The following is a 12,710-nucleotide window of genomic DNA, read 5'->3' as shown; positions in this document are numbered from 1 at the left end:
TTTTACCCAAGCATTCCATAAAAGGCTTTTCCTGGTTTTAACCTTTCACTTACTGTAACAGAGGGGATGGTGTGGTGGCCATGCTATGGTGTGTGATGACTTTTTACTCTTATGGACAACACCCCAGTCCTCCTTTCCCAGTCTCTCATGGCTTTGCAACCATGTGTCCTAGGGATCATCCCTTTTATCTTCTCTGAAAGATCACACACCCTAGGAAGACTTCTGGCCTACTATTCCCTGTGGAGAACTCAGGTACTATAGAGATGTCTCACAAAAAAGAATTTCTGTGTCCTGCAGCTTCTTCTGCATGATAAAAAGGAGGAGTGTAGCTAAATAACAAAAACAAAGATTTCAGGTGTCTGCACCAAAATACATACATTCATTTATTTCTCATTGCAGCAACAAGATAAACAAGTATAATTCCATGGTCAAGGAGTTACAAATAGTAGCAAGCCCAGTAACCTTGAGCATATCTATAAGGCAAATAAAACAAATATTTCTTTCATAGTGTGGGCATCCAACTTTAGATAATCTGGAAAAAAATCACTCTAGCCCCTGAATACCATGATGTGCATGATGTGCAAAATGAAAGTATCACCCAAAATATTTTCGAAGCTAAAAATAAAATATTTAAATTCAAATACTTTAACCAAATTGGAAATGCAAACAGTACACTTAGAGTCATCCTTAGCCAGCTGTTCTCCAAACAAAAGATCAAGAAACAAAACCAAGAACAAAGACAATGTAAAAAAGAAAAGGTTTATCTAGAAAAACTGGAAGCTCATCAAAGTCACATTTCTTCTTCTGATTCTTGTTCTCGTTCAGCATTTTTCAGAAGTCCAACTTCTGAGGAGCAGAGCCTCTTAAGTCTAGATTTAACCAACCTGAGGAGAAAGAAAAGCATCTCAAGTTAGACGGTGTTTAAAATAGAAACCCAGAGCAATATGCACCCATTATACCACAAAGTCTAGATTATTTGGGCAACTGGGGAAGGCAACCCAAAAAGGAAAATTACTTTTATTTGGCTTTGGAGCTGCCTGAAAATTTTTGTGGATTAAAGCAGGGTATAAGTAAACAGATACAACGTGGTTTTCCAATGTATTGCATCATTGTTTAATTAGGCCTCAGAAGATAACTTTGATCATTTCTTTTTCTTTTTCTTTTCTTTTCTATTTTTTTTTATGAGACAGAGTCTTGCTCTGTCACCCAGGCTGGAGTGCAGTGGTGCAATCTTGGCTCACTGCAACCTCCACCTCCCGGGTTCAAGCAATCCTCCTGCCTCGGCCTCCTGAGTAGCTGGAATTAGAGGCATGTATCATCACACCCAGCTAATTTTTTTTTTTTTGAAACGGAGTTTTGCTGTGTCGTCCAGGCTGGAGGCTGGAGTGCAGTGGCACAATCTCAGCTCACTGCAACCTCTGCTTCCCGGGTTCAAGCAATTCTCTGCCTCAGCCCCCCGAGTAGCTGGGATTACAGGCGCCCACCACCACGCCCAGCTAATTTTTTTGTATTTTTAATAGAGATGGGGTTTCACCATCTTGGCCAGGCTGATCTTGAACTCCTGACCTCGTGATCCACCTGCCTCGGCCTCCCAAAGTGCTGGGATTACAGGCATGAGCCACTGTGCCCAGCCATTTTTTAAAATATTTTTAGTAGACAAGGGGTTTCACCATGTTGGTCAGGATGGTCTCGAACTCCTGAACTCGTGATCTGACCGCCTCAGCCTCCCAAAGTGCTCGGATTATAGGCATGAGCCACCATGCCCAGCCAACTTTGATCATTTCTAAAACAATTAAGAGAATCGCTGGGCTGTGGCAAGCCCAGATGAAACCAAGCTCAGTTGAGTTTCTCCATAAAAGCCACATCTGTGTATTGCAAACAGGTGCTATATCATATAAAGGAAGTGCATGAAGCCCGCCTCTAGGGTTGGCAGCCCAAGTCAAGGCCCACGTCAAGTCTGGGCTAAATTCAGCCCCTACTTCCTCCTACTAGCCCCTTCCAGGGGGAGCTTTTGTGCAGGGAACAAGCTGTTCAACTGCATGTGATGCCTCTGCCATGATGAATTAAGAAGCTCAAAGAAGTACCCTCCATCCTGGTGACTGTTTTCATAGTTTAAGAGAATCTGGGCTGGGCATGGTGGCTCACGCCTATAATCCCAGCACTGTGGGAGGCAAGGCGGGCAGATCGCCTGTGGTCAAGAGTTCAAGACCAGACTGGCCAACATGGCAAAACTCCATCTCTACTAAAAATACAAAATTAGCTGGCCATGGTGGCACATGCCTGTAATCCCAGCTACTCAGGAGGCTGAGGCAAGAGAATCTCCTGAGTCCAGGCGGTGGAGGTTGCAGTGAGCTGAGATCACGCCACTGCACTCCAGCCTGGGCGACAGAGCAAGTCTCCATCTCAAAAAAAAAAAAAAAAAAAAAAAAGAGAATCCATAGGCCTGGGGGAAGCACGGATTATAATTTTTGACACTAGAAGATGTGACACTGATCAGCAGCTGAAGCTCAGCAGGCTCTCCACTTCTCTGATGTGCGAAAGAGTGTCATAAGAACTAGGCAAAGCTTTTCCTGTGCATCATTATTATAAAGGCATTGTGCTGTGACCATATCAACAAAGCATAGTTAACTCCCAGAAATACATAGGAATATGCAAACAAATTTGATAAGCCAAATCACCAATATCACTCTTCACAAATGAAAAACTTCACCAGTCTACCTGCATCTTTACCCTTATTTTCTGCTATATTTTTTCTGATGAAAGTCTGGCCTGCCTGTATCAATATGTAATGGCTTTACTTGTGCTCTGAGAGGGGTTTTTGAAATACTTCTGTGGAACTAACTTAAGCTATTGCTTAAGTTTATATCAAAATATATCAGAAAATTTAACCCTTGGTCTTATCTTTTCAAGAACAATATGACGGTAAAATTGAAAAGTATATAAAACATGATTTCAAAACAAATGAAGTCTATATTTAAAGAGCTCTGCAACATAAATCTATTATCTATTAAAACAGCAAACAAGGGTTTATTGAGAATCTACTATATGTTTGGCAGTGTGCCAAGAGGTGTGGGAAATATGGAAAGGGTCTCATACTCAAGGAGACACAATCTAGCCAGTAGATAACACTAACCCACATGACCTAATAGTGAACATCACAGGAGAGATCCCAATTGTTAAAATGCATGGTGAAGACAACGGGCTGTAAAAATTCTTGGAGGGACCTCTGGTAGAATTCGGCTGTGAATCCATCTGGTCCTGGACTTTTTTTGGTTGGTAAGCTATTGATTATTGCCTCAATTTCAGAGCCTGTTATTGGTCTATTCAGAGATTCAACTTCTTCCTGGTTTAGTCTTGGGAGGATGTATGTGTCGAGGAATTTATCCATTTCTTCAGGATTTTCTAGTTTATTTGCATACAGGTGTTTATAGTACTCTCTGATGGTAGTTTGTATTTCTGTGGGATCGGTGGTGACATCCCCTTTATCATTTTTTATTGTGTCTATTTGATTCTTCTCTCTTTTCTTCTTTATTAGTCTTGCTAGCAGTCTATCAATTTTGTTGATCTTTTCAAAAAACCAGCTCCTGGATTCATTAATTTTTTGAAAGGTTTTTTGTACCATTCCTTCTGAAACTATTCCAATCAATAGAAAAAGAAGGAATCCTCCCTAACTCATTTCATGAGGCCAGCATCATCCTGATACCAAAGGCTGGCAGAGACATAACCAAAAAAGAAAATTTTAGACCAATATCCTTGATGAACATGGATGCAAAAATCCTCAATAAAATACTGGCAAACCGAATCCAGCAGCACATCAAAAAGCTTATCCACCATGATCAAGTGGGCTTCATCCCTGGGATGCAAGGCTGGTTCAACATACACAAATCAATAAATGTAATCCAGCATATAACAGAACCAACGACAAAAACCACATGATTATCTCAATAGATGCAGAAAAGGCCTTTGACAAAATTCAACAACGCTTCATGCTAAAAACTATCAATAAATTAGGTATTGATGGGACGTATCTCAAAATAATAAAAGCTATCTATGACAAACCCACAGCCAATATCATACTGAATGGGCAAAAACTGGAAGCATTCCCTTTGAAAACTGGCACAAGACAGGGATGCCCTCTCTCACCACTCCTATTCAACATAGTGTTGGAAGTTCTGGCCAGGGCGATCAGGCAGGAGAAGGAAATAAAGGGTATTCAATTAGGAAAAGAGGAGGTCAAATTGTCCCTGTTTGCAGATGACGTGATTGTATATCTAGAAAACCCCATCAGCTCAGCCCAAAAGCTCCTTAAGCTGATAAGCAACTTCAGCAAAGTCTCAGGATACAAAATCAATGTACAAAAATCGCAAGCATTCTTATACACCAATAACAGACAAACAGAGAGCCAAATCATGAATTAACTCCCATTCACAATTGCTTCAAAGAGAATAAAATAACTAGGAATCCAACTTACAAGGGATGTGAAGGACCTCTTCAAGGAGAACTACAAACCACTGCTCAAGGAAATAAAAGAGGATACAAACAAATGGAAGAACATTCCATGCTCATGGGTAGGAAGAATCAATATCGTGAAAATGGCCATACTGCCCAAGGTAATTTATAGATTCAATGCCATCCCCATCAAGCTACCAATGACTTTCTTCACAGAATTGGAAAAAACTACTTTAAAGTTCATATGGAACCAAAAAAGAGCCCACATTGCCAAGTCAATCCTAAGCCAAAAGAACAAAGCTGGAGGCATCATGCTACCTGACTTCAAACTATACTACAAGGCTACAGCAACCAAAACAGCATGGTACTGGTACCAAAACAGAGATATAGATCAATGGAACAGAACAGAGCCCGCAGAAATAATGCCACATATCTACAACTATCTGATCTTTGACAAACCTGAGAAAAACAAGCAATGGGGAAAGGATTCCCTATTTAATCAATGGTGCTGGGAAAACTGGCTAGCCATATATAGAAAGCTGAAACTGGATCCCTTCCTTATACCTTATACAAAAATTAATTCAAGATGGATTAAAGACTGAAATGTTAGACCTAAAACCATAAAAACCCTAGAAGAAAACCTAGGCAATACCATTCAGGACATAGGCATGGGCAAGGACTTCATGTTGAAAACACCAAAAGCAATGGCAACAAAAGCCAAAATTGACACATGGGATCTAATTAAACTAAAGAGCTTCTGCACAGCAAAAGAAACTACCATCAGAGTGAACAGGCAACCTACAAAATGGGAGAAAATTTTCACAACCTACTCATCTGACAAAGGGCTAGTATCCAGAATCTACAATGAACTCCAACAAATTTACAAGAAAAAAACAAACAACCCCATCAAAAAGTGGGCGAAGGATATGAATAGACACTTCTCAAAAGAAGACATTTATGTAGCCAAAAAACACATGAAAAAATGCTCACCATCACTGGCCATCAGAGAAATGCAAATCAAAACCACAATGAGATACCATCTCACACCAGTTAGAATGGCAATCATTAAAAAGTCAGGAAACAACAGGTGCTGGAGAGGTTGTGGAGAAATAGGAACACTTTTACACTGTTGGTGGGACTGTCAACTAGTTCAACCATTGTGGAAGTCAGTGTGGCGATTCCTCAGGGATCTAGAACTAGAAATACCATTTGATCCAGCCATCGCATTACTGGGTATATACCCAAAGGATTATGAATCATGCTGCTATAAAGACACATGCACATGTATGTTTACTGTGGCACTATTCACAATAGCAAAGACTTGGAACCAACCTAAATGTCCAACAACAATAGATTGGATTAAGAAAATGTGGCACATATACACCATGGAATACTATGCAGCCATAAAAAATGATGAGTTCATGTCCTTTGTAGGGACATGGATGAAACTGGAAACCATCATTCTCAGCAAACTATCGCAAGAACAAAAAACCAAACACCACATGTTCTCACTCATAGGTGGGAACTGAACAATGAGAACACATGGACACAGGAAGGGGAACATCACACACTGGGGACTGTTGTGGGGTGGGGGTAGGGGGGAGGGATAGCATTAGGAGATATACCTAATGCTAAATGATGAGTTAACGGGTGCAGCACACCAACATGGCACATGTATACACATGTAACAAACCTGCACGTTGTGCACATGTATCCTAAAACTTAAAGTATAATAATAATAAAATTTAAAAAAAAAAGAATATTGCTTATCATACAAAAACTTCATTCTTGTTTTCTAAGAGGTAAACAAATCAGTTTAAATTGTATGGAATGTTTCTTAAGTAGCTATTAAGATCACCTTATGGTATTTCTTAATCATAAGAAACTGGACCTATCATTAGGGTACATTTAATTAACAAATTTTTCAACATTAAATCATCTTTATATATGTGCAGTAAACAATACTTGTTGGCAAAAAAAATTAAAAAAAGAATCAAGGACTCTACTAGACAAAATATGTACTAACATGGACATTTAGGCATATCTACAGCTTCCATCATGTTTTGATAATGTGAATGTATATTGGACGGCTGCTGTCCATGTTCACTGGTTACATTAAGACTGTGGGAGTAATGATTGTGGAGGGAAGGTCTATCTTAAAATATTTGTGGAAGATGGAGCTCTAATGATATGGAGAACAGATGAAGCATTTGCAGGTTTGACCTAACACCAAGAAAGAGCGTAAGAAGTTTTAGAAGGTGATAGACCAAAGATAGTTTTATGCAATAATAGAACATTTTGTAAATCGCCTAGTTGCTACATTTTACCCATATGTTTTTCATAATAAAATCTTTTGTGGTGTATTTGAAAAAAAAAACAAAAACTCTTAAAGGGAGATGAGCAAGAGCTAGAGTCATCACAAAAGATTTCATAGAAAAGACGTGCATTTAATGTGAATATGCTAGGTGGAGGGAACTGCGTGGTCAGAAAGATTAGGATAATATGTGTTGGGGGTAGAGGGGAAGGTTGGAAAATAAAAAATGGAGTGTCCAGTATCCAGAGTACTATAAGTGGATAAGAGGCCCATTAGGGGTATGAAGCGTTTTGAAACAGGAAGAGACAGTAGTCTTCTTTTGGCTCTGGAGGGGAGCTGACATGAGGAAGAGCATTTCCTTGGATGCTGGCACTGATCTTGAAGGCTTTCCAGCCCCTAAGGAGATGAGGCCCAGAAGTCAGCCTAGAACAACAGGGGAGAAGCCAAGTTTCACTCAATGGCAGAGCCAGTCTTGACAAGGAGCACGTGCACATGCTTTGGAGGAAGTGAATGGGGCTAATAGAATGAGAAGGTGGAATTTCCTAGTACCCAAAGCACCTAGACCTCTAGAAGGAAGCAACCATAGATCAAAGTGGGCTGACCTGCAGCTGAACAGAGATAGCTGAGAGCTAGACAAAGGAATGATTTCTTCACCCAGTGCCTCAGCACCAGAGCTGTTCAGCAATGAGGCACAAAGAAGCACAGAGCAGGAGGGGTGACTTGGGGCCCATGTCTAAAGAGAAGAATGGAAAGTTGGTTCTAGCTGGGACCTCACTGGGCCTAGCAGTAGCTACTGCAATTTAGGAATCAGAGAACCTGCTAGATGTGTAGTATCCAATACAGTAGCCACTATCCACACATATATGGATATTTAAATTAATAAAATTAGTGTGGCATGAGCCACATTTTAAGTGCTCAATAGCTAGTGACTACCATATTAGACATTGTAGATACAGAACATTTCAATCAGCACTGAAGTCTGAAGGATTAGGTGCTGGAGTCTTCATGCCTGGTCATTGAAATCAGCCAAGCCAACTGTGGTTCGGCATTAACCACCTTAGAGAAAGGAACTGTGATCACCCCTTTCTATTCCTGCTCATCCTTCAAGCTGCAGCTTCATTCTCAATTGTAAAGAGGCCTCCCCTGAACTCCAAGAGTGCTTTGTTCTTCTACTATTTCTGTATATTGCACTGCATTTTCATTGTGCATCTCCCTAATTTAGTCCTAATTATAAGACTAAAAATTCCTCATGGGTAGGGTTCATATCACATTCATTTTTTTTTATGCCAAAGAGGAATAAGGAAGAGGAGAAGGAGGAAAAGAATAACAAGAGGAAGAACAACAAGACAATAATATTTATTGAGCTCTTATTATGTCCTAAGCTTAAATACTTGATCTCATTTAGGTCTTATTATTTCCCCATTTTACAAACAACAAAACTAGTACTTAACGTGGTTAAGTAATTGGCCCAAAGTCATACTGCTGATAAATAGTGCAGCTAAAAATATGTGTTCTTATAACTCTGTTCTACTGCTCCTTACCCACTTATGGAACATTATACTGGGGTTCTTAAAAAAATGTATTCAACTGGATCTGACTTTTAGAAATATTAGTCAATGTCAAATTAGGCAGACACCTACATTTAATGGAACACAAGTTGGTCAAAAAAGGACTCGAAGCTTAAGAAGTGCTATAATTGAAGTATCTACACATGGGTAAATGGAGGACTCACTATAGGCAGTGCAGGGTGAGGGAAACCATTCAGAAGAGAGAAGAGGAAATAGCATATGTGGAGACATGGAGGCACAGAGGAGTGTGATGAAGGGTAATGTGAGCATCAGAGGCGCAGCTGAGGCACTGTTCAGTGACTAACTTTAAACCAGCATTTATTCTTTTTACTGGGAATTTTTGTGTTTGCAGATAATATTCTGCTATGCTACCCTGTCTTATGGGATGATAAGGAATGAAATCCCCTTTTGAATTTTAAATTCAATACCACTGAGTCTTGATAATCACATAACAAGGAACAGAACCTCCATTAACAGAAACCGCTAACTTACCAGGTAATGAAAGCATAATTCATTCCAACGATGACAATGGTTACTGCATAATGCCAACAAAAGCATATGGTGAGAAACAAAATATTTTCATGATCCATCAGATCCCATGCAGGACCTCCACTGGGGGGATACAGGACAAATCCAATCTGTAATTTAGAACAAAAAGCATATATTAAAATAACCAATCACATTCCCAAAAATGGTTCATTTCAAAATACTTGCTTCCAAGGTAAATAACTAAGTTAACTCCAATTATCTAAGATGTAACAGATAAAACATCAGGTTTTGCTGCCTGTTTTAGTAATATAGAGAGTCTCTAATATGTCATATTTTCATAAAAGTTTTAAAAGGACATTTAATGATCAGTTTTCAAAATATAAACAGTCATCTCGCTAGGAATGTCTGGACTTTAAGAGAATGTCTTGGGTTTCTACATTGTGCAGTTTCACTCTGTTATTTCAAAATTGGAGTACAAAAAGGTTTTAAAATAAATAAATGCCCACAGTTAACATTATATTTAATGGTAAAAGACTGAAATCTTTCCCCCTAATATCAGGAACAAGACATGGATGTCTGCTTTCACACTTCTATTGAATGTTGTACTGAAAATCTTAGCTAGAGCAATTAAGTTAAGATTTAGCTAGAGTAATTAAGCCGTCAAGAAAAATAAAAGGCATCCATACTAGAAAGAAAGAGGCAAAAATATCTACATTCACAGATGACATGATCTTATATATAGAAATTCCTTAAAAACCCATTAAAAAACTATTAGGGCTAATAAATGAGTTCAGCATAGTAGCAGGATACAAAATCAATATACAAAACAGTTGTATTTCTATACAAAAGCAATGAACTCAAAAATAAAATCAAGAAAACAGTTCTGGCCAGGCGTGGTGGCTCACGCCTGTAATCTCAGCACTTTGGGAGGCCGAGGTGGGTGGATCACGAGGTCAGGAGATCGAGACCATCCTGGCTAACACGGTGAAACCCCATCTCTACTAAAAATACAAAAAAATTAGCCAGGCATGGTGGCAGGCACCTGTAGTCCCAGCTACTCGGGAGGCTGAGGCAGGAGAATGGCGTGAACCCAGGAGGCGGAGCTTGCAGTGAGCCGAGATTGCGCCACTGCACTCCAGCCTGGGCGACAGAGCGAGTCTCCGTCTCAAAAAAAAGAAAAAGAAAAAGAAGACAGTTCCATCTACAATAGCATTAAAAAGAATAAAATACTTTAAGAATAAATTTAATCAAGGAGGTTTAAGACTTGTACACCAAAATCTGCATAACATTGTTGAAAGAAATCAAAGAAGATCTAAATAAATGGAAAGCTATCTCATATTCATAGATTGGAAGCTTAATATTGTTGAGATGGCAATACCACCCAAAGCAATCTACAGATTCAATGCAATTGCCATCAAAATTCCAATGTTCGTTTTTTTTTTTTTTTTTTTGCAGAAATGGAAAAAGCTGATCCTGTAATTCATATGGAATTGCAAGGGATCCAGAATAACCAAAACAACCTTAAAAAAGAAAGCTGGAGGACTTCAATACTACAGAGCTACAGTAATCAAAACAACAGTGTGATACTGGCATAATGATAAACATTTAGATCAATGAAATAAAATTGAGAGTCCAGAAATAAACTCATATGTCTGAGGTCAATTGGTTTTTGACAAGGGTGCCAAAGCCGTTCAATGGGGAAAGAACAGTCTTCAACAAATGGTGCTGAGATAACCGGGTATTCATATGAAAAAAAATGAATTTGGACCCCTACCTCATATATAAAATTAACTCATGTATAAAATTATATATATATAAAATGAACTCAAAATGGATTAAAGACCTAAATATGAGAGCTAAAACCACAAAATTCCTAGAAGAAAATAGGGAGAAAGCTTCATCACTTGAAATTTGTTGATTTTTTTTAAGCTACGACACCAAAAGCACCATCAACCAAAGAAGAAAACAGATAAATTGGACTTCATCAAAATTAACTTTTGTGCTTCAAAGGACACTATTAAGAAAATGAAAAGACAACTCACAGCATGAGAGAAAATATTTGCAAATCATATATCCGATGAGATTATATCTAGAATATAAAAAGAATTCCTAAAACTTAACAACAAAAAAAAATTTTAATGGGCAAAGGACTTCAAGAAACATTTGCCCAAAGCAAATATACACATGGTCAATAAGCACATGAAAAGATTATTGATATCATTGTTCATCAGGGGAATGCAAATCAAAACCACAATGAGATACCATTTTTTATTCATTAGGCTGGCAATAATAATAATAAAAATAACAAATATTGGTGAGGATATGGAGAAATTGAAATCCTTATATATTGCTGATGGGAATGTAAAATGGATAATCTTGATTATCTGGATAATGAAGATAATAATACATGAAAATGAGGATAATAATATATCCTCAAAAAGGGCCATTGCAAGGAAAGGCCTAAGCACTGTAACTGACACATAGCCAATATATGGTAGACATTTGTAGGATTATCCATAATATTATCTTGGTTTTGAATTTCATTTAGTTCTAGAAACCTGAAATACATTCATCCATTTATCTATCTATCTAATTTTTTATTGGGATAAAATTCTGCAGCTACTGTGGCAACAGTTTTGCAATTCCTCAGGAAGTTAAATATAGAATTCCATATGACCTGGCAATTTCACTTCTACCCAAAAGAACTAAAAATAGGTATTCAAACAAAATGTGTACATGAGTGTTCATAGTAGAACTATTAATAATAGTCAAAAGATGAAAACAACCCAAATATTCGAAAACTGATGATGGATAAGCAAAATGTGGTATACTCATACAAGGGACTATCAATCAACCATAAAAGGAATGAAGTACATGCCACAACATGGATGAAACTTGAAAGCATTTATACTAAGTAAAAGAAGCCAGACACAAAAGTTCACATATATTATGATTCTGATTACATAAAATATCTAGACTAGACAAATATTCATAGAGACAGAAAGCAGACCAGTGGTACTGGGGGCTAGGAGGAGAGAAGGGAGAGTGACTATTTTATGGGCCCAGGGTTTCCTTTCGGGGTGATGAAAATGTTTTGGAACAGATAGAGGTGATGGGGGCACAACATTGTGAATATACTAAATGCCACTAAATTGTACACTTTAAAAATGTTAATGTTATGTTATGAAAGTTTTATCCCAATAAACAATAAGTAGATAGAGAGATAATAGATAACTGGATGAATGTATTGCAGGTTTCTGGAACTAAATGAAATTCAAAAGCAGGATAATATAATGAATAATCCTACAAATGTCTACCATGTATTGGCTATGTGTCAGTTACAGTGCTTAGGTGTCTCCTTGCAATGGCCCTTTTCAAGGATGTATTATTACCCTCATTTTAATGTATTATTATCCTTATTATCTCGATAATAAAATTGGGTGATTTAGTGATTTGCCCATGATTACACGTCTAATAAATGAAATGTTACAAGAAAAAAAAACACTTCATGTGCAATATTGAATAAAACATTAATTCCATTTCTGTTTGAAATTTCAAATAATTAGAGTAAGTCAGGGAAAACTAAGGTTTGTGCCTTAATCACTTGTTCCCATTTCAGGATTCCCTTTAATTGGAAAGAAAACTTCCATTTCTACTGTCTGACAGATGGCGGTACCACCACGTGCTTGTCACGTAATCCTCACTCATGTACATAAACGGTAATCCTCACTCATGTACATAAACGTCACAATAATTCTTAGCCCTTGAAACAACCTCAGGAAGAAGACATCGTCATCCTCGTATGTCATAGGAAAAGATTGGAACTCAAGGACTTCAACAACTTCCCCTAGTATTACAAAATGGCTGAACGACTATGGTAGGGATCCAGA

General features: G+C 38.1%; 1 protein-coding gene across 2 annotated transcripts in view; it reads right to left on the bottom strand.

Annotated features, from left to right (window-relative positions):
• Positions 1–358: 358 nt before the first annotated feature.
• TMEM45A (transmembrane protein 45A) overlaps positions 359–12,710 on the bottom strand; it is an 84,736-nt gene continuing 72,384 nt past the window's right edge. For both annotated transcript variants that reach the window (XM_008975400.6, XM_063602490.1), the window contains exons 6-7: positions 8,824–8,969; positions 359–884 (exon numbers count right to left, since the gene is read on the bottom strand). In XM_008975400.6, the coding sequence (XP_008973648.1) occupies positions 791–884; positions 8,824–8,969 (240 nt within the window). In that variant the 3' untranslated portion in view covers positions 359–790. The remainder of the gene's footprint in view (positions 885–8,823; positions 8,970–12,710) is intronic.

This window comes from Pan paniscus, chromosome 2 (assembly GCF_029289425.2).
Source record: "Pan paniscus chromosome 2, NHGRI_mPanPan1-v2.0_pri, whole genome shotgun sequence".
Taxonomy (NCBI): Eukaryota; Metazoa; Chordata; class Mammalia; order Primates; family Hominidae; genus Pan; species Pan paniscus.
This window is presented reverse-complemented; position numbering and strand designations above follow the sequence as displayed.